General features: G+C 38.8%; 2 protein-coding genes across 6 annotated transcripts in view; both read left to right on the top strand.

Moving 5' to 3' along the window:
* LOC121730069 overlaps positions 1–16,747 on the top strand; it is a 116,244-nt gene extending 99,497 nt beyond the window's left edge. For all 5 annotated transcript variants that reach the window (XM_042118889.1, XM_042118908.1, XM_042118899.1 and 2 more), the window contains 9 exons: positions 2,857–3,006; positions 6,470–6,565; positions 8,475–8,588; positions 11,854–12,020; positions 12,628–12,826; positions 15,057–15,215; positions 15,396–15,466; positions 15,778–15,951; positions 16,237–16,747. In XM_042118889.1, the coding sequence (XP_041974823.1) occupies positions 2,857–3,006; positions 6,470–6,565; positions 8,475–8,588; positions 11,854–12,020; positions 12,628–12,826; positions 15,057–15,215; positions 15,396–15,466; positions 15,778–15,951; positions 16,237–16,414 (1,308 nt within the window). In that variant the 3' untranslated portion in view covers positions 16,415–16,747. The remainder of the gene's footprint in view (positions 1–2,856; positions 3,007–6,469; positions 6,566–8,474; positions 8,589–11,853; positions 12,021–12,627; positions 12,827–15,056; positions 15,216–15,395; positions 15,467–15,777; positions 15,952–16,236) is intronic.
* The window catches only part of LOC121730067 (glucose-6-phosphate isomerase), a 262,618-nt gene that overhangs the window by 152,898 nt on the left and 87,281 nt on the right, over positions 1–22,439 (top strand). The window lies entirely within an intron of this gene.

Raw genomic sequence — 22,439 nt, 5'->3', positions numbered from 1 at the left:
TTGGAGTAAAACTATCGAGCAAAACCGTATATGTCAGTACTCAGTATATGATTTAATGAAAATTTATTAGAATTAACCAAACTTAAAACCTACATATTTTTGAACGAAAACTGCGCGGTTTAACAATATGGAAATTGCTTGAATACAACCGTAAAATACCAGTTCCAATTTTGTTTTTGCGCAGTGCGTAAGATGTAGAGCGAAACATATATTTAAACTAGCTGTTGCCCGCGACTTCGTCCGCGTGGACTTCAGTTTATAGCGCGCGATGTCAACAAAATTGGTGTCAAAAGCTTTTATAAAAAACCCTGGTACCCCTTAAATCAATACAGCTGTGCAGTGTGCACACAATAAGTATTTCATTTTTTTATATTAAACTATAAAGTTTAATATAAAAAAATGAAAATATAAATTTTATGCCAAATTTTACAGCTTATTTAGCCCCCCAATTACACAACTTTACCCATAAACTATTTATCATTGATAGGTTTAAGGTTACGTCACTGCACAGATAAAGTACTGAGTTATTTAATACCGTAGAATAGATATAATAATAATATAATAATATCTATGGACGCTTCACACCACGTCAGTCTGGCCCCGTGCTAAGTACCTAAAGGACTTGTGTTACAGGTACCAGACAACGAAAATATATTTAATACTTTTATACTATACATATATTTAAGATTTTTATTATATCATACACATATTTAATACACATCCAGACCCGAGATCCGGATCCAGAGAGAATCCGTGGGCGGGATTCGAACCCGCGACCTCCGGCTTGAGCTACCGACGCGCTCACCACTGAGCCACAGAGGTCGTCAATATAACAATCGAAAAAAATCGAAACTTAATTGTAAGATGATACCACCTCTTATAGAAAGACTTTTGAGCAAGCGTCAGCGCGATGTAGAAGACGCACGGCGCCATCTATTATGAATTTTTGGAACTAACTTAATTTGAACAAATTTACACATTTTCACCCCCTTACAACCTTTTTTCCAGTAAAAAAGTAGCCTATGTCCTTTCTCAGGCTTTAGACTATCTGTATACAAAATTTCATTACAATCGGTTCGGTAGTTTTGGCGTTTGGCGTGAAAGCGAGACTGACAGACAGACAGAGATACTTTCGTATTTATAATATTAGTATAGATTATGTGCACACTGCACATCTGTTTTTGGGTATTTTGATTAATTAAGGGCCGCTACACCGGAATGGCAGCGGCGAGGCGAGCACTTTCAGCGCTGCCATTCCGGTGTAACGCGGCCCTAAGAGGGGTACCACTTACCAGGGTTTTAAAAAGTTTTTAAATTTGACACAGCCCACATTTGTCCCAAAAAAAAAATGTATGATTGTAGCCGTTACAAAATTCTCTGTCTGAAAGTCTAACTTTGACCTCAACTTAATTATGCAACGACACTTGTATAACGACTACCTAGCTATCGATCACACTAAACCTAGCTATCGATCACACTAAATATGTCCCGGTGAACTTGCTAATCGAAGTTTAATGCAAAAGTCACGGCCGGCTGCCAGTTATGGGTTTCCTCACGTGTACGTACTCACCTGTATGCAGTATGGCCCCCTTGTACGCATCACGTGTTGGAACTTGGCAAGGAACTGACAAATAGGGAATGTTTTATAATAGCTTTGTCCACACTGTGCCTTTATCTGTTCGTCAAGTTATTTTATTTCGTTATAGCGCAGTCAACAGTTAACGTGAGGCATGCCCGCGACGCATGCCCTCTGACCGTATCCAAAAAACAAAAATGACAGTGTTGGCGTTGCGTTCGTTGACGCATTCAATTATTGAATGCGCCAAAACGAAAGTTGAATGAAAGAAGATGACGAAAATTAAAAACGGAAGCGCATAGTGTGGATATAGCTAATTGGTCCGAGCGGGCGCTACTAGTACTATACAGTAAATAATCCGACCAAAATCCGATATGTTGCACACGTCATATCAGAATATTGACAGAAACGTTGTCAAACTTCGAACAAAACTTCTTGTTTACTCTCTATGCTGGTGCTGCACGCTAGCGTCAAAACATTGCAGGCCTCGTATTTACGAATATCCACTGAATTAACAAATCTGCTCATATTATATCAGGTATAAAGGTGCCGCCTTGATAATTTGGCTGTAGCGATATCGATTTTTCTCAGCAATGACCAAAGCTAAGAAATTAAAGTTCACTGTCAGTATTCATCATGCCCGGCCTCTCATAGAAAACAAGCAATCTAAAACATATCCAACACGGTTTTTTACTTTAAACAAACCTTATCTGAATCACATCTCGATAATCTGTAGAGCACATATTTTCAATAATATAACGCATTATAAGGTGTGATCTGTGTAAATAATGGTGAGACCTCGTCGTGACCTAGTGCTGGTCGTTTGTTTTTCACATTAGTTGGCATTAGCCGTGGGGTCGCGCTGGCGGCCGCACTCTTGATAATTAACATGGTCAGGACAACCTTGTCCACCCACCCATTCCTTGGGTCATCATTAGGTTATCAGGCCCATGATTGATCGTATTTCTTTAATATCCTAAAAGCTTTACATAAGTGTGACCGACGGAAGTTAGAAGTTACATTGCTCCTCGGTGCGGTCATTGAAAATACTATCAAATACCAATGTTTACATTATCTCAAAATCATGAACAAATTCGTGACGTGCGTTGGGGCATTTCTCATAGAAACGTAGAAGTTAAAAGTAAAAGTAACTCTTCAGCGCTACCTCTATTAGTGAACTATTTAAGGCACAAATACAGACCCTAAAGTATTATCATTTTGTTTTGTTACACCATGTAGACTGTCAAAGATCTATCTATCTACGTGACCGTTGCCCCCAGGTGTTCCACCTGCGCGACATCCGCTGGGAGCGGCCGCGGTTCCTGTCCAAGTCGCGGCTGGCGTTTATCACCTTCAACGTCATCACCTTCTCGCTGCTCGGCGCCGAGGTGCTGACCACCTACGTCGCCGATACGTCGCTAGAGAATAAGGTGAGTTGCTGCTGCTGCTGATGTACTTTATAGAGAAGACCCAGCGACGGCCAGACTTGCCTCATTACCTGACCTTCGAGATAAAGTAAAGCTTAATTTCATAACTTATATTCTTCGCGGTAAGTGGAGGAATCTCGTCTTCTAGTGCCGGACATTTTTGACAGTTGCTTCCTACTGCCAGACATCCTTAAACTTTCTTAAAAGTATTAGAAGTTGAGGTAAACTTTCAGCTTTTATAAAATGACAATTATAGTCTGGCTGTCGCAGGCTCTTGAGCCATTACCCGTTAGCTGAAGTAATGATTTCTTATGAAGCGAGTGTTACGCATAATATGTTTTATTACTTACGGAGTCTGTCGCGAAGCACTTTACTTATTAGTTATTACCGACGTTTCGGCTTCTTTCCAGCGGTAGTGGTCACGTGACAAATTCCGTAAGTAATTAACAGAGATCGGAATTGGGTGTGTGAAAATACCTAAAGTTTGCAGCGGGACATAATATGGAGCTGTTACAACCACTTAAGTTAAACCGGTTTTGGATTTTACCAGTTCAGTTTTGTATTTTTTTTTAACATGTTCCTTACCTTTGAAACACCGAACTATAAACATTTACAAGCTGCTTATACAGTTCTAAATTAATTTTTTAGTCTCAATTTTTCTTTGTCGGCCAAACACAGAATTTTACATGTCTGCAAAATGCTAATGTGGTTTTAATCTTTTTTTCGGTGTGTGTAATCGGTGTTTCAAAGGTAAGGAACATGTTAAAAAAAAATCCAAAACTGACCGGTAAAATCCAAAACCGGTTTAACTTAAGTGGTTGTAACAGCTCCATATTATGTCCCGCTGCAAACTTTAGGTATTTTCACACACCCAATTCCGATCTCTGGTAATTAAACACCAACGGAAAAAATAGAGAAGATATTCAGAAATTCTGTCTTTTTGGTCCCCTACCCGCAAACTGCAGTCGATGTCACTCCAGCTGAGGTATTCACAATTTCAGCCCTTTTGAATTCTGGATTCGATTGCAACTGGAATTGTGAATACCGAGTTAGCGAGGGCGCTGTAGGAACTAGGAATATATTTGTCTGTAGCTTTTACTTAAAAGAGTCATATTTTATTTATTATTTTTAAAGCTTAGGTATATTTTACTGTTAGGACAGATATTTTTATTTTATTTATAACACTCGGAACGGAAAAGGGTGATTAAAATGTTGAAAATTACATAATTGTATAAAGTATTTCCACTGTAGTATTTTAATTATTGTCAACTTTATTGTGGTTTAAGTTTACTATGAGATAATGTAGCGTCATAAAGCAATTATAGAGATCTCTTGAATATACTTGTATGATAAAATCAAAGACGGCGGTAGGTCCTAACTCCTACTTGAGGCCCCCATAGGCCATATACGAGAAGGCCGTTTGATTCTGCCGGCCTACTCCGAAGAGCAAATTTCTACTCCGAAATACTCTCGTTCAAAAGATCGGGGCTAGGGCCGACCGGAGTTTGTGACGTGACTGCGATCGACGATGGGAGTCCGATGTAACCTCGGAGTTAGGTCATTTCTAAACCTCGGTCGGCTCTAGGTCGGATCCGAAGATTTGAATGCGCCATTTCGGAGCAGGCCTCCTGGTGTCCGACGGAGGACTACTCCGAAGTCCGAAATGGCGCAATGTTCGCAGGCTGATCTGACCGGACTCGTTTTGTGCATTCCCGTATTTATACGAATCCGGTCAGGTCGGCCTGCAATCAATTAGAATAGATCGATAGCCCTTTCATTTAAGATACAAAAAATTGGTACCTCATTTATATTATGCACAATAGCGAGTGATTAGGATTTAAGATATTTCACAATCAATTAAGATCCCATCATCAGTATTCAGTAAAGACTCTACTGATTATGTATCGCAGTAATTATGTCAATGGCGACTCATACATTATGTATTTTCGTCAAGAAGCCTGTTACATAAAGGTTTGAAGTAGCCATTCATAGTAGATGAATTGAGTACGTTTTGATATGTTTGGTACTTGAAACTATGTATATGGAATGGGTATAGAACATCTATTTAGAAAATATAAATGTGCCCTAAAACTCTTTAAAAAAATACGAGATGAACAATGCAATTTACAAGTAGGTGATACGTGCAGTATGTGTGATGACTTTTAAAAAGATTCGGTTTTGCACAATATTACAATTTACAGGCGAATGCTACGCAAGTACGCATACAAAACACTTGATTTAGCAATTAGCATAAATGTTGTAAAACGAATTCTTTGAAGGTAATGCTCCCGAAATATCTATGGAAGTTATAGCAGAGTTTATTTTTGCCACTTTCGGCACTCAGCATTCAGCAGATAAAGTATTGCATTGAAATGTGTTTAAAATTTAAATATTTTATTACACTGTTAATTATTTGTGGACAAAATTACCTTGACGTAACCGTCCGCCAGGATATTATGTTTATTACTTTGATAAAAAATTCATAAGGCTAATTCTAAGTAATAAAGTTATTTAATAAACTTTACATAGTTGAAGGTATTTGATTGATGATTGAATGTCAAGGTTTGGTAAAATTGATGTAAGACCTCTTGGACCTAGTAGAATGAACTGATGTCCAGTCGTGACAGAAAAAAAATGTTTTACTTGGAAAATTCAACTCTCGTATGGTTTATGATACCCTGCGAACGGAACTCCCTGATCTAAAAATGAATTTGTTTCATAATTCTGCCTAGACGTCTATGCATAAACAGTTGTATAGAAAAGTCGGAGAAGTCACCAAATAGAGACTATATTGCTATCAAGAATATTAGCACTTTAATCGAGCAACGCTACGCCGATGTTATGAAAAGTATATATAACAACTCGATTGTGTCGGCAGTAGAATGGTGACCAACTTGGAACAATGGTACTTGATGCATTATCACGTGTAATGGTATCCCATTCTCAAGAATGTTGACAAATTGTATGCAAGTGCACATATTAGTAGGCTTACTGCCGTTCGCCGTGGCTTCGCCTGTGGTCGTTCATGATATCTTTATTGTTTGTCGTGTTTGACATTCACAAATTACGGGGGCTTCTATTGGTAAATTAATGTTCCATCAAATAGTCAAATGTGATTCCAACCACCAGGAAATTGTGATCCTTCTCTTTTAACCGTAGTTATTGTAATTTGTATAGATCGTAAACTTCCCAGTTCTTACTCCTATAGATTTTGCAGATGCTATACCAGATAGTTGATATTCGGTCACTCTGCAATAATTTGCAGAAATCTTTTCAGTTACTTGACTACTAATGTGCAATGGAGACTTTCTACTAGAAATTTTACTAGTAACATTTGTGGACATTCGAAAAGATAGTTGCTTAGTAATTCTAAAAGTTTCAGACATCCTACCAGATAAATATTTAGTCATCGTAGAATTTGCAGGCGTTCAACCAGATGTTTGACTACTAATTGTATTATTCGCAGACGTTCTACCAGCTGGTGTTCAACCTGTGCTACGCGGTGCTGCTGTGCATCGTGGTCATCTTCTTCCTCATTTATGGCGTCGAGGTCTACTTCAAAGTGAGTTACTTTTTACACACTTGTAAGTGTATGCTAAGTACTCACATACGGTTTTGCTCGATCGAGCAAAACCCGCGGCTCGGGCTTTCGTCCACGCATTCAGCATTGCTCGATAGTTTTATTCTAAATCGATATAGGGCTGGCATGCCATGTATGGCAAAAGCCCTTTATTTAAATAAAGATAAGAAAAAAAAATCGATATATTTAATTCCATCGAGCCGGCTCGATGCGAGCATTCGAGCTGTCAGTTTTGTGGTCCACACAGAAATTATAACTCGATTTGTAGTAAACCTATCGAGCAAAACCGCATGTGAGTACTTTAGCATTACAGCTGCTTGCGCCATACGCGGTTCAAGATAAGGCAAGATAAGACAGGGAACGTGAAAGTCCTAAAATCGAAGTAATTAGTCACTAAGTGTGTCTTATTATGCCGCGACGTAGATATTAGAATCGTACTACTTAAAGTAACTCCCCGTTTTACGCGACGTCTGCCAGGGTATATGAGCCTCCCAAAAATGTTAGTATTTTACTTTTTTTTTTTATGAAATAAGGGGGCAAACGAGCAAACGGGTCACCTGATGGAAAGTCCATGGACCGTCGCAGTATCAGAAGAGCTGCGGGTGCGTTGCCGGCCTTTTAAGAGGGAATAGGGTAATAGGGGAGGGTAGGGATAGGAAGGGGAGGGAATAGGGGAGGGTAGGGAAGGAAATAGGGTAGGGGATTGGGACTCCGGTAAACTCACTCACTCGGCGAAACACAGCGCAAGCGCTGTTTCACGCCGGTTTTCTGTGAGAACGTGGTATTTCTCCGGTCGAGCCGGCCCATTCCTACCGAAGCATGGCTCTCCCACGTTAAATTAAAAAAAAACTATTTGTTTACCACATAGTTATCTTGATACTTTGTTTCCATTTAATAGACTTAAAAACACTAAACCGCTTTTATAAGATTTGGCACAGAAGGGAGTGCTAGGAAGGTCCCGCTTAGGCTGCGTTTCCACTGAAGCGGAGCGGAGCTTAGCGGTGCCGAATTGACCAATCACCATGCTAGAAATATTGCTGTCATTCCGCTGGAATAGCACGATTGGTCAATTCGGGCACCGCTAAGCTCCGCTTCAGTGGAAACGCAGCCTAAAGCTTACATCTCAAGTCTCAACAAAATGTACCATCGAGGAAGTTGATTCCTATGCAATTGACAGACCAACGTTATTTGGTCGAATATGTCAATTCAATGTTAATTGTGATCTGTCAGCTGGGTTTGACGTAACGCAACCAAACTACTCAGGTCCCCGATTTGCATAGGCATCAACTTCTCTGATAGTACTTCTGCACGTCCGTACTCCGTAGTCGCGGGTTATATGTAGGTACCTACTAGGAAAATTATTTGTGGTTGTATCATGGTCGAATTATTTGAAGCATCAACAATAGATACATACAAAGAAACATTACGCTCCCCGCAAGTCGGAATGGTCCATTACTCCATATGCGGTGGTAATGTACCATTGTGTGTGCTAGTGGTGAACCACCTATGTGGGACTAATGGGCGTTTGTGGTGATGATATGTTTCGAGGGACCATGTTTTCCTGTGTTATTAATTGCGTGGTAGACGCTTGTGATCAAAGTACATAACCTCAAAAGTTTATAATATAATGTGTGTATTTCACGCAGAAAGTACTGACTTTCTTGGTTTAGCATCCGCTGATCTGTCATTAGCGTTTTCTCGTGCCTACCCGCCCAGTTTGTCTTACCAAAGAGATGACTAGCGATCTCAAAGAGTAACTGTTTCGATGGCAGGTACGACTTACGTAAGAAAAAGTAGTTGCGTTCTGTCGCTTGCCATAGCGTGACCAAATAACGTTGGTCTATGATTTCTTTGCTATTACCTATGACGTCACAGAATCCTTCCATTTCAGCTGCACGGCGAATTCCTAAAGGAGACGAAGGTGTGCACGATCACGTGCCCGCGCCCCGGGCCCTCCACCGCCGCCGACGGCGACGACGTGCAGGAACAGCTTGTAACTAAACAGGTGAGTGGCTTGACACACCAGTCGGAAATAAGAGGTTAGGACTCTAATGCCTGTGGGCTGTGGCACATTGCCGCATAGCGCGACAATCGACAGCTGAAAGCCTGCAGTCTGCAGGGATCTAAGCTAAGCATATAAGTGATACAACAAATTCTGGATAATTTTATAGCTATTAATAGTACTTAACGGTTTATCGTCAATGTAATGGCAACACTAACATTTAATGACGTACATAATCAGACAGATTGTGAAGAAAGTTTTAAAACTTTTTATGATAATTTCATTTTGTTTTATAATAAAATCTTTGCTTCCCCTGGATAAATATTAAAATAAAAAATCAGCCTATAAAAATGGGTTGGCTAACGAAAGGAATTAAAAGGTCGTGTGTAGTTAAACGGATGCTGTATTTAAAATATAGATATGAGGCAACAAATAAAAACTATTTATTACAGAAATATAAAAAATATACACAGATTTTAAAACATTGCATTAATACATCTAAAACTAGAAATAATAGCAAGTTTTTGAAAATGTCCAAAAACAAATGCAAAGCCACATGGACATTAATAAAAAATAATAGTGACGAAAAAAGCCCACGTAACAATATTGACACAATAGAAGTAGGTGATAAACTATACACAGAAATATCCGACATTGCTAAATTATTTAATGATTACTTTATTGACATAGCAAAAAATAATAATAATTCAATTGACGTAGACGATGACATTATTACATATGACAATATAATTGACAATGAAACAAATTCAATATACCTTTCTCCTCTTATTCCGAATGACATTTATAAAATTATCAATTCTCTTAATAATACTCAAGCTACTGGTTACGACCACGTTAATACTAAAATTATTAAACTATCTGCAAAATATATTTGCTACCCAATTTGTCATATAATAAATTTATCATTTGAGCAAGGACATTTTCCATCATCATTAAAAATATCTGTTGTTAGACCTCTTTATAAAAAAGGAGATACAAATAAATTCGCTAATTATAGGCCAGTTACACTAATACCAGTAATTTCTAAAATCTTTGAAAAAGCTATGCAATCAAAAATAGTGCACTACTTCAATGCAAAAATTCTAGTTAGCAAACAGCAATTTGGCTTTATAAAAGGTAGTTCTACAACACTTGCATGTTTTTCATTAACAAAACAAATAACCGAAGCAATTGATAAGAAATTATCTGTGGCGGCAGTTTTTCTCGATATGAGTAAAGCTTTCGATTTTGTTGATCACAAACGTTTACTAAATAAATTAGCTAGATATGGTATTAGAGAAAATGCATATAAATGGATTAAATCTTACCTTAAAGACAGAAAGCAATGCACTGAAATAACTCGTATTGTGAAAAATAGAGAAATTACATATAGATCTGAATATAGTGTCAACACTTGTGGTATACCACAAGGTAGTATGCTAGGACCTGACTTGTTTAAAATGTATATAAATGAGTTACCTAATATTTTAAAACACGAGGGGGTTATGTTTGCAGACGATATAACTATAATAATTAAATGTTTAAAACAACTTTTAAATGAAGAAATCCTAGAGGAAGTTAAAAAAGTAACGAAATTTTTAAAGAATAATAATTTAGAGGTGAATCTAGAAAAAACCAAAATAATCAAATTTCATAAATCAAGTGATAATAGTGACCAAAAACTAGAAATCGAACTCAATCCGATCAAATGCGTATCTTCAACTAAATTCTTAGGTTTTGTCGTAGACAAAAATTTAAATTGGAAAGAGCACATAGATCATGTATGCAATAAACTAAATAGGTTTGTATTTGCTCTTAGAAGGATTAAAAAGATCGTCTCCAAAGATGCAGCTCTAACAGCATATCACGGCTATGTCTCATCGACATTAAGGTATGGGCTGGTATTGTGGGGTAATTCAGTCGAACTAAACAGAGCATTCATAATACAAAAAAAAATGCATTAGAGCTATGACCGGAGCTGATAGACGTGCTCATTGCAGACCGCTATTCAAGAACTTGAAAATACTTCCTCTGGCGAGTTTATACATTCTCGAATCTTGTTTATTTATAAAAAAATATGATACACATTTTGAACAAGAAAAAAACACAGAAAATAATAGACATAAAAGAAGTTTTAAGAAAATTACAGTACCAACGCAACGTTTAGCAATCCATAGTAAAAATGCGTACTGCATGAGTATTAAAATATACAACAATATACCAGATAAATTCAAAAATGACGATATTACATTAAATAAATTTAAAAAAGAATTGTTCAACTGGCTCTTAGACAAATGCTACTATACGACCCAAGATTTCTTAAATGATATTATAGTCGAAAAGAAATTTAATTTTAATAGATTTTAATTATTAAATTGAGTAGTATATTATTTTTTTAAGAAGTCAAATTAATTAAACTATATTTTATGATATGAATGATTTGACATTTAAAATTTTTATTGTATTTTAACCACCTTTATTGTATCTTAACCAGTTTCTATGATTTTTTGCACCATATTTTTATTGTCATGATTATATCATAATAATTATTATTTAATTGATTGTATTTTCTTTTAAGGAATTGAAATGAATTTTACTAATTATTAATTATTATTTAATTGATTGTAATTATTTTTAAGAAATTAAAATGAATTTAACTAATTTAAATATGAATTAATTGACATTTAATTTATTTAATTGTATAGTTAAATATATAGTTGTCATGACTTTCTTGACAAACTATATCTTCGACCATTATTTGACTGTTTTATATATATTTTTTTAATGATTTCAGGATGTTTTGACTGAGTATTCGTATTTACATTTATTTTTTTTCATAACTTTTTGAGGATTGTATTATAATTTATTTTAGATTCTATTTAAATATCTGTTTGTTATTAATTATAGTAATAAAGCATGATTTTTTATATTTAAAAATATTTCCACGCCCTAGAGGCAGAAATTGTGAACTATAAAAATAATAATAATAAGAACATTGTAACCAATTTCATGGAAATAAAGACTTACTTACTTACTTACTTAATGAAGAAATACGAATTGAATGAATATTTCATACTTTTGAACCCTGATATGACGTGGGAACCCCACGTCATAACTTTTTAAATACATTTCCACTGATATGACTTGTCTATTACATTTTGAAGATCAATCAAATTCCTCACTATACAGGCTAGAGCTTTTTTTATCTAGCCTTCGCTACTCCAATAGCAGTAACTCTGTATCATATTTGACTTATTTGGTTCTACAGGGCATCCAAACGGACCTGCTCCCGCGCGACGGCGGCGTGGACCCGCGCTCGGTGGACGTGTCGCAGCTGCACCAGTCGCGGCTGGGGCTGGTCAGCCAGGCGCTCATGCTCATCCTCATCGCTGGCTTCCTCACATCGGAGACGCTCAGCGAGTTCTGGAAGGCCAAGTGAGTCAGACAAATGAATATTATATGAGTTTCGGTCGAAGGAGCCGTGTGGTCGGCTTCTCCTGTTTTAATTTGCTTCAATATAATATAATGCCAACAGCATTACTCGTGACCACAACTTAGGTGAGACCATAAAGTTAATATACCTAGCGGAATAGATAAACAAAGGCCTGAGCAAGAGAGATGTCACTATCAGTAATACTGCGTGGTAAAAAGAGACGTGTGATACATGACAGCAGCATTCTTTTTTTGACGTCCAGTCGGCATTCATGTTTAATCATGCTTGTGTAAGTGTATACGTATTACGTACACATATTGTTCACACAGATGTAAACCAATTTTGGTTTCGTTTGACAGCTCGAGATTGTTGCTCTATTCCGCTAGGTATATTAACTTTATGGGTGAGACATTAAACGACACAACGCTGCCGACAAGTGTGGCTTGTCATATGATTTTGTATAAACAATATTTGGCCGTGACGTGTCTCAAGTGTCCGCTGCAGCGTAGTGTAGCTTAGTGTGGTTTCAACTTAACCGCACCTGTTTGCAAAAAATCATCCCATATGAGCGTTATGTTATACATAGTTATAATAATTATTATTGTCCAGGGTCCCAGTAGTGTCGCGCAACTGGCACGACGTGGTGTTCCGTCTGGCGGAGATCGGCGTGACGCTATGGTTCCCGTGCGTGCTGTGGAACTGCATGGATCCCGGCCGCCTGTGGCTGCTCAACCCGCGCCGCCTGCTCGCGCGACAGCTCGAGGACGCGCGACTCGCCGACCTCGTTCACACCCGGACAGACGCCAAGGTCAGTGCCATACACTGTTACAGACCATAGACGACGTGTTGTCTCTGGTTTTACTGTCATAGACAAACAGGAACCATAGACGGCGTGTTGTCTCTGCACTGACCTCTATAATACACTGGACAGGCTATGCCGTACAAAATGACAGCTATTTTTTGTGCCGATTTGAAGCACCGCGGTGAGCGTACTGTGAACTAATTACATAGAAAATTAGCACCGCCTGAACCGCCATTTGCAAAATAGTAGTTCCAAGTACACTCACTACTGCTTTCACATAGCAATCAGCGCCAATATGGCGACTTTCAAATAGGCATATTTTATTGAAAGCGATCGCCTGTCCAGTGTATTATAGAGTTCAGTGTGTCACTGGTTTTAGGCTTAGGCCAAACCTACGCGACCACACGACTGCGAAGCGGGAGCGTCAATACAAAACACACATTTGACAACTTGTCAAATGTGTGTTTTGTATTGACGCTCCCACTTCGCAGTCGCGTGGTCGCGTAGGTTTGAACAAAGCATTATTATAATAGACAAACAGGAGCCATAGACGTGTTATATCTAGTTTTTATATCGAATCTCAGGTCGAAACGATAATCAACAGAGTAATTATGGGTACCGAACCCGCCGCGGATGTGCCGCGAGTACGTCGTGGACGCGTAAAGAAATAGCAGCGATCTGTTCTTTGTAAATTCGCTGCAAACACGTGATGAACGAGCATATCTGACTTGTGTCCGCGACGCGCTCTGTACGCAGCCCCTGCGTATTCGCTGCGCGCCCGCTCCGCCCTAAGACTAGGGTTACACGGTCAGTCTGGCATCTCCAGAATGGTGGCCGGAAAGTACCATCGAGGAAATTGATTCCTAAGCAGTTGACAGACCAACGTCATTTGGTCGGATCATGTCAATGGCCAATCTGCCTAGGAATCAACTTCTCTGATAGGACATAATAAAAAAATTATCAGTCCGTCAGCCACACGGTTACACGACCATTCTCCCATCAGTCTGGATCAGACCGATGGACTGAACTGATGCCAAACTGACCGTGTAACCTATGCCTATATCCTTTGTTACTGACAATTATTTTCTTTCTTCGATTTTATAATGGAATACAGGTAACAATGTATTATAGATATTTTTAAGACTAATCAACTAACACTAACCACGCTTCCTTTTATTATAAATTGCAAATAAATTGGTATTTTATTCATAATTCTTGTGAGTGAGTCCCTGTTGTCCGTTCCGCTCTTCTCAGTGCAGACCTGAGTTATGGCTTTGTATATGGATCGTCGGTCGTCACTCGTCAGCTTCTACGCTTCTGTTTTGTTCCATGATGTTCAGGATTTGAGGTCGATGTTTCTTCACTATTACGTTTTTCACAATTTTTATCCGGTCATTTTCACTATTTTTATTTATTTTTGAGATGGTTTCTTTAAATGTTTCTATTGTTGTTGCGATATACACCCTGTAAATATGTAAAAAGAAAAATGTATGACATTCAAAACAATCGTTTTTAAATTTCTCAAATTCTGTGTTGTGTGCATTGTCAATCGTATCAGATCACAGCTTTTAATGTAACATTGCTTAATATGTATTACTTATATTATATAATTTAACTTAGTCTTCAGTATTCAAATTCAACAAGAATGATCATAAACATCATTCAATGCAAAATTGAAAATATGAAGTAAAGACATCTATGAACCTTATTCTTGAGGACTATAAAAGTCATACACATTAAGATTAAGAAAATATAACACGGGTGGTAGAAAAGTTTGATGACTTACTTATAGTGGTCTTTACAAGAGGGTGATTGTTCTCTAGCTGTGATTGTATAGATGTGTGTATCCTCAGAGCCTTCTGGAGTTCGGCCAGCTGGCCTGGCACGAGAAGTTTCGAGTGGTTGTTAACGTGTTCCGTTGCTGGGCTCTATCTCTTTCCGCCCTCGTTGTCTGCATGTTTCTCGATGCGACGCGCTTAGCCATCCGTGGTAAATCGGTGAGTTTGATGATGGTAATCAGTTGGAATCGTTTCAGGAATTACGTAATGTATGTTTGTCATTCTAGTCTGCTTTACTAACATAACTATTACTTTCTAAATACTAACAACGACTAACAATTCATTCACTAATTCTTCTCTACTTATTTTCTATTTACTAACTTGTATTTCCAAATCTAAATCTTGAATTAAACTGTTAGATATTATACCTCTCCTAATTTTAGTCTTTCATTATTCAGAGCTTCGAGACTGACTCGCTCGTGGGTAGCGTCGGCTCATCTCGCGACTGCTGGATCTGCTACGACAACACGCGCCCGGACCCGCTCATCACGCCGTGCCGCTGCACCGGCGACGTCGCTGCCGTCCACCACGACTGTCTCCGAAGGTGGCTGGTCGAGGTGAGAGTCATCGATGTAAAATATAAATAGAGGGGGTGCCTGTATGAAACCTTGTGGAACCCCTCGCACAATCGCCAATCACGCTATACTATTGCATCGAAAATGTCTACGTTGTCTACCAGTGGTCGATTATTTTGTATGAAATAATTATTTAATGACATTTATTATATCTACTTACAGAGCGCAGCTACACCCGACGGATTGAAATGCAAAGTATGCAACACTCCGTACATAGTTCAAGAGACGAACAGGTCAGTTTATACGATTCGAATTATATACTAATCAAAATATATCTTAGAATACCTTTTTAAAAACTAGAAATGATGATTCACTATAATATTATAATAAGAGACTAGATGACCCGGTGAACTTCATATTATCATTTCCCTTGTAATAACTTTCCCTGGACTTCCACGAATATTTCAAGATTTTAATTTTATTTATATAGATGAAGAAAATAAAATAATAATGATTTACTGTTGAATATTGATGGCCAAATCCGATGAAGACCATCGTAAAAAGAAGGAGGAGAAGTAAGTAAGTAACTGTCATTGTGTTACAGGGTGGAGTGGGAGCGCGGGTTCACGCCGTCGCACTGGGTGCACACGGGGCTGGCGGTGGGCGCGATGTGCGGGTCGGCGGCGGCCGCGTGGCTCGTGGTGCAGCTCCTGCCCGGCCCCGTGCCCAAGGTGCTCGCCGCCGGCGCCGCGATGCTCGTGTGCTATGTGGCCATCAGGTATGCGAATTTTTAGATTACAGTCTTCATATTTTATTTACAGTTCAGGTTGCATTAATAGTAAAAACTACTTCGTACAGTCAAGCATAAGAAGTGGCACGAAAAACTTAGCTATAGCTAAGTTGTAAGGAAAAAATACAAAGCGAAAAAAACATTTTTATAGCTATTAACGTAGTTTTGATTAACTTGGCCCCTCTTACGAGTACTGTAGAGCTTTATGTGGTACCTGTATAAATATAAATTTAACGGAGGCTTAATTAAACTTCAAAATCCATCTCGTTTCAGATTCCTCAGCATGAATACGGTGACGGCGTACCAGCGCGCCAAGGTGTCGTCGCTGAAGATCCTGACGGACGCGGAACTGGCACCCGAGCAGGGCGTGTCCACTATCAGCCGGACCGTCACCGTCGAGATCGCCTCCAAGGCAGTGCTCGAGCAGGCGCTCAAGGGCGACGCCAAGTAGACATACCATACCGCATACCATAGACAAACGTCAAATTTGACAGATCAATTTTTTTCCGCCGAAGACTCGAGTTGAAGCCGTCAAATTTGGGGCTCGTGAAAATGCGGTTTTGATATATTTTGAGTACAAAGCGGCGTAATTATATACGTATACTCCGGTCGGCGGTGTTGCCGATATGAAACGATTCGAGTGAATTATTTTTTTACAAATTGAACTTTTGTTTATATCGACCCCAGACTACGATGTGTGAGAACGGGTAACGGTGACGTTATATCCACAAAGACTGTACAACGTATGCCAAAAGTGTTTAATGTTAAATTCGTGATTCTAGTGGTAAGGTGTTTGACTATGTTCAAATGTTTGCGGTCAATTTTAATGTTATACGTATACATTATATTGTAACATTTAAAGGTATTATTTACGGCCATTTTATTTAATTAAATTGTAACCAGGCGGATCATCTATTTAGTTCCGAAATATTCCGCTCTATTCCTCTTATGATGAAGTTTGTAGACTGAGGCGCTTTCGTAGGTGTTGTTAGATAGCAAATACGTGCTTTGTCGCCAGTGTGATGATACTTCAGTTCGTCTGAAACTTGCTTATTCACTCACACGCTGACGATCTTAATAAAATAGACAGAGAAGTGTTACTACTGAAAAAAATTAGATGAGTATGTAGGCAAGTTACAAACGAATGTTTAGCTTATGAAATTCACCGTCACAGATACTATAGTTTAGTACGATTCATTACAAATCTAAGTGAATGTAGATTTAAAAAAAAAGTAAAATTAAATATTTCCAATACATATCATTGTTGATACTGAAAATATTATTTACTTCGAGAACTAATTTACTTAAAAACATATTTAAACTGTCAACCGAAGCATTGGATTACGAGGGTAGTTGAAATTGTTGTCTCGATAAACCAGGGGGGTGAGCTAAAATCTTTTCGTTTTCGCTTCGTTATAGAATCGCCGATGAAAGTGTATGGCATTGACATAAGCGTTCGTTAATATGGCGTTGACGTACGATACGTCTCATGTCAATTCCATACATTTTTATCGGCGATTCTAGAACGAAGCGAAAACGAAAAAGTTTCGGCTAAATGGCCAGGTCTCCTTAATCCAATGTGCGATTTTAGTGTATTATGTTTTTTTATTTGTAAATAATATTTATTTAATAAATATATAAAATAAGTTTTTTTTCTTTTTATTTCATTTTTTTTTTTCGAACATGAAAGACAATAACACAAAATTTCCATATTCATATCGGTTAGAAAGTGTGTATCTATTTTCTGTTAAAGATTCATATTTTAATCGCCAAATAAATAATTAAAAATAATTTTAATAATATTATTGTAAGGTTTTGTATAAACGCCTCGTAGTGTGCTTTATGGTCACACATTTTAACTCGGAAAGGGATTGTCAGCGTATCGCCTTCGCCACACCGTCAACCAGGTGTCAACCTAACGCATGCACGTATTAACAAAGCATATCAGTAGCGCCTGTACGTCAAGTCGGCTACGGCTAGGCTACGGCTCGCCGAACGCTGTCGCTTTCCGAGGCGAGGCGATTACGTTACGGTTCCGCTTAGTGTGCGTTGCAGTAGGGAGTTTCATACAAACAATATTGAACGGCTCGAGGCGATACGGTGCCGACCCCTTTCCGAGTTGATATGTATGCTGTGACCTTTATGCTTGTAGAAATATTTGACGTCCAGTAATAATGTCGATAAGGATATTGTACTGTAATAGGGAATATGACGTAAAGGTCGGAACAGAGGGCGCTACTAGCATATACAGTAAATAATCCGACATGTTGCAATATTGACAGAAAAGTTGTAAAACGTCGAACAAAACTTTTGTTTACTGTCTGTGCTGGTGCTGCATTCTAGCGTGAAAACGTTGCACTAATATATCTTATTGAAACAGTAAGATAAACGGACTGTAACAGATATTAGATGGCGTTACTCATGTTGAAGGTTTACTGTGAATAAAAACTTTGAAAATAGTACAGGACTTCCCAACCTGTTCCCATCCAACGGGCGAGACACCTTAGTAGACACAAAGACGTGAAATATGTTTTTTGTTGAAGGGACCTAATCTACATACCTGAAATATACTTACCAACTGCAAGTACGGTGCAGACAAGCAATTTCGTCGACGAAGTATTTCGTCCATATTATATCATTGTTTAATTTGTTTTCATTCTATATAGACATACATAAACATCGAAAAATAACGACATAATAGATAAACATGAAAAGTAAAATTTACAATCCGAGAAAAAGCCACGAGAAAAAAAGGTTGGGAAACCCTGACATAGAACGTTGTCTTATGCACATGCATGTGATGGCAAATGTCAAGGTTAAATTAGTGAAATGGTTTTGGTAAATTGAACTCAAATAATGCTCATTGAAATCGCCACTTTCTGTGCCAAAAATATGTGTCGTATCCTCTAAATTAGTAGAATCTACAAGTTAAAATACGCGACAGAAATGCGTCAGGCTGATTTCGGTGATGTTCTAACTACGTAATGCACACATGACACAGGAGATAAACAAAGATTTTTACAAGCGGTAATATAATATAAAATACCTATAAAAAATAATAGAGTTTGGCTGATTTTAGTCTTACGCTGACCGCGCGCGCACCGTCGGCGCTGGTGGCCCGAGATGTATAAAATTCTAGACGTAGCGTTTTTGAATAAGGGCCTGTCCACATCTCCATGTCGTCAACGCGGAACGGTGCGGTAACAATGTCCAATCAACGTCTGCATCGTGTCAATTGTCATGTCAACGTACCGTGCCACGCCGTAACGCGCAGCAGCCTGCGCTGAGCCTGTAGCCAAGACGATTTCTTTATCGCTTCTTTATAGAATCGCCGATCAAAATGTATATGATTGACTTTACACGAGTCGACCATCAACTTCATTACTATCGAACACATTATTATAAATGTCTGTCAATTCCATACATTTTAATCGGCGATTCTGTATAGAAGCGATAAAGAAAACATCTTGGCTAAAGGGCCAGATCATTTATACGTTTTGGTGTCATCGCCGACGGCCAGAGTAAGGCCGCGTTTCCACTGACGCGGAGCGGAGCTTAGCGGTGCCGAATTGACCAATCACCATGCTCGAAGTCTTCGCTCCGCTTCGCTGTCATTCCGCTGGATTAGCACGATTGGTCAATTTGGGCACCGCTTAGCTCCGCTCCGCTTCAGTGGAAACACACCCTTGGCTGCCATTACACTAGCGTTTGTCCAGCGTAGGCGTTCGATGAAAGTATGCGCAGCGCAAACGAGCGACAATGCGGCGCGTGCGACGTGTTGTCGCCGCTTCTCGACTGGAACAATCAGTACGCTGCGCTAGCGCCGCTTTCTAATTGTTCCTGAAGAAATTGTGTAACGTCCGCGCCACGCTAGCGCAGCGTTTAATTAATTCTGCAGAGGAAACGTTACGGCAACGCGACGCACGCGCCGCGTTCTCACGCGTCGCGTTGTTCATCGAACGCCTACGCTAGTGTGAATGCAGCCTAAGAATAAAATCAGCCTGTATTTTGACTAAAAAAATTAAGTGTTCTGTTTTTTAAAATACAGTCAACGACACAGCTTAAACTTTAAAGCATTGGAAAACTGAATCAAAGGTCTTGAAGTAGCCTTTCGATCACAATCTTTTGTTATGGTTTACACTCTACTACATTATTAGTTATTACTAAAAATGATCTTATCGGCACTGGTGAGCTGAAAGGGCTGAAAGAAAAGAAGGTCATTGCAAAGGTCGAAAGGCTACCTTAAAGTCTTTTAGGCTTTACAAATAAATGCAATAAAAATACCATATCAGTAACAGAAATGCTAAGAAAAATTATTTTCGTAGAATTAGATAAGCTATATTCTTATAAGTAATCAATATTTAAATTGTCTAGTATCTATTACGTATTTCAGGCGATAATTAAAAATTATTTTCGTATCTTGTAGTTGTATCAAAATATATTGTAAATATAATGTTTTCGGTGTGTGGAAATAAACGTGTTGTGAGCAGCATTTGTTTCTATTTCATATTTTTTGGGTCTGTATCTATATCGTAGCAGCAATGAGACAGACAAGGGCGTCGCCAGCCGATAGCGCAGGGGGGGGGGGGGCAAATTGACTTTACCTATTACAATTCATACTTTTCTTTTTCTCTACGAATGAGAAAAGTAAGTATGAATTGTAGGTAAAGTCGACAGCACAGTCATGAAGGTTTTCACTTGTACTACGAGCCTTACATCTACAGCGAAAAAACAGTATCTTAGTACTATATAAATATATATTCTGTGACAGTACAGAGTCCAATGTGTAAAGCTACGAGCTCTTGACTATGCAATTTTATATTAATTATACAAAAAACTTGGAAATAAGTTATAATATCATTGTATTTTTTTAATTATCAGATTTTAATACATATATAGTGGTCGTTGTTTGCATTATATTTGGCAACTTTTTTAGAATCTCTAGGGGGGGGGGGGGGGGGGGAGCTCCCCTCTTTGCCCCCCCTTGGCGACGCCCTTGGAGACAGAACGACAAACTCATAAAGAGTTCCTTGTGTTTCGAAGAAGTTTGCGACATATACTTAGTTAATTACATAGTTAATTTAAAAAAATCTACGTCACTATCCAATTTTGAAGGCGCATAACAAAAAAAACATGAGTTATTAAAGCTGAGAAATGTTTATTTTTTACCGTTATATTTTGATTTTATTTAAAAGATCTGCTAATCTTTGACCTTGTCAACATCCCTATTGTGGGTACCGCCACCACAGTATAGCAATGTCATATTGCTATACTGTGCCGTCACACACTACTAGGACCTACGTTATACGTACTAGGTACGTAGTATTATATAGTTATGGCAACGTAGCCGCAGCTACGACAGTCGACACGTACTTAGGTCGTAACACTTTCATGACAATATACTTTTATTTCAACAAATCTAGAGAAGTTAATAATAAAAAAATATGGGGCAAACGAGCAAAGGCACCACCTGATGAAAAGCAACTACCGTCGCCCATGACTCATGAGATATAGTGAGTGTGGCAAAGCGCGCCTACCCGGCAAGTGCGCCATCCATACTTCCATACTTACTAATATATAAATGCAAAAGTCTGCCCGTCTATCTGTTACCTCTTCGAGTCTTCACGCCCATACCGCTGAACCAATTTTGCTGAAATTTGTCATGAAGATACCTCGAGTCCCGGGAAAAGTATCCAATGTCCTTTCTCGGGTCTCAAAGTATCCTCATACCAAATTTCATCAAAATCGGTTCAGGGTTTGGCCGTGAAGAGGTAACATTCAGACAGACAGACGGACAAACACACTTTCGCATTGATAATATTAGTACGGATGGCGCACTTGCCGGGTAGGCGCGCTTTGCCACACTCACTATAAGTACTTAAAATATTATTACACCTTTTTATTTTTATCGTTGGGGGAATGCATTTACGCATCCCCGGGGCCTGGGGAGGACCACCCAGGTATGTGGGACTCCCCGGGGCGGACGGAAGACGCACCCGGGACTACCCACTAAAACCCCAACGGTGTTCCTGCTCCTGAAGGTGGGACTGCGGGAAACACGTGATATACGACCGCAGCAAATATTATTACACCTACAAATCACAAACTTGGTCAATATTGTCTGTAGCCGAAATACTTACATGAAAGTGTTTATGGCACTGCGTTTGGCGGTGCAATTGATTTTCGAGGCTTGGCGCGGAGCCATCGTGCTGTGAAGGTCGCAGCCGCCCACGGCCGCCGCCCGCCCACTACCAGCCTGGTATTTTATAGGAGGTCACAAAAGTTTGGGGTCACGAATAATAATAGTCCAAATAGGACATCATAATACCAGATAATAGACAGAGTACTTATAGCTACTATAGATAAGTACCTAATAATTATAAAGAGGATAATTAGTTTGTTATAATATTGCATCGAATAGGCTCGGGAACTACTGGGCCGAGTTTCATGAAACTTAATATAGTCATAATATAGAG

The sequence above is a fragment of the Aricia agestis genome, chromosome 1 (genome assembly GCF_905147365.1).
Source record: "Aricia agestis chromosome 1, ilAriAges1.1, whole genome shotgun sequence".
NCBI classification, from domain to species: Eukaryota; Metazoa; Arthropoda; class Insecta; order Lepidoptera; family Lycaenidae; genus Aricia; species Aricia agestis.
Note: the sequence above shows the minus strand (reverse complement) of the source record. Positions and strands in the feature narration are given on the sequence as shown.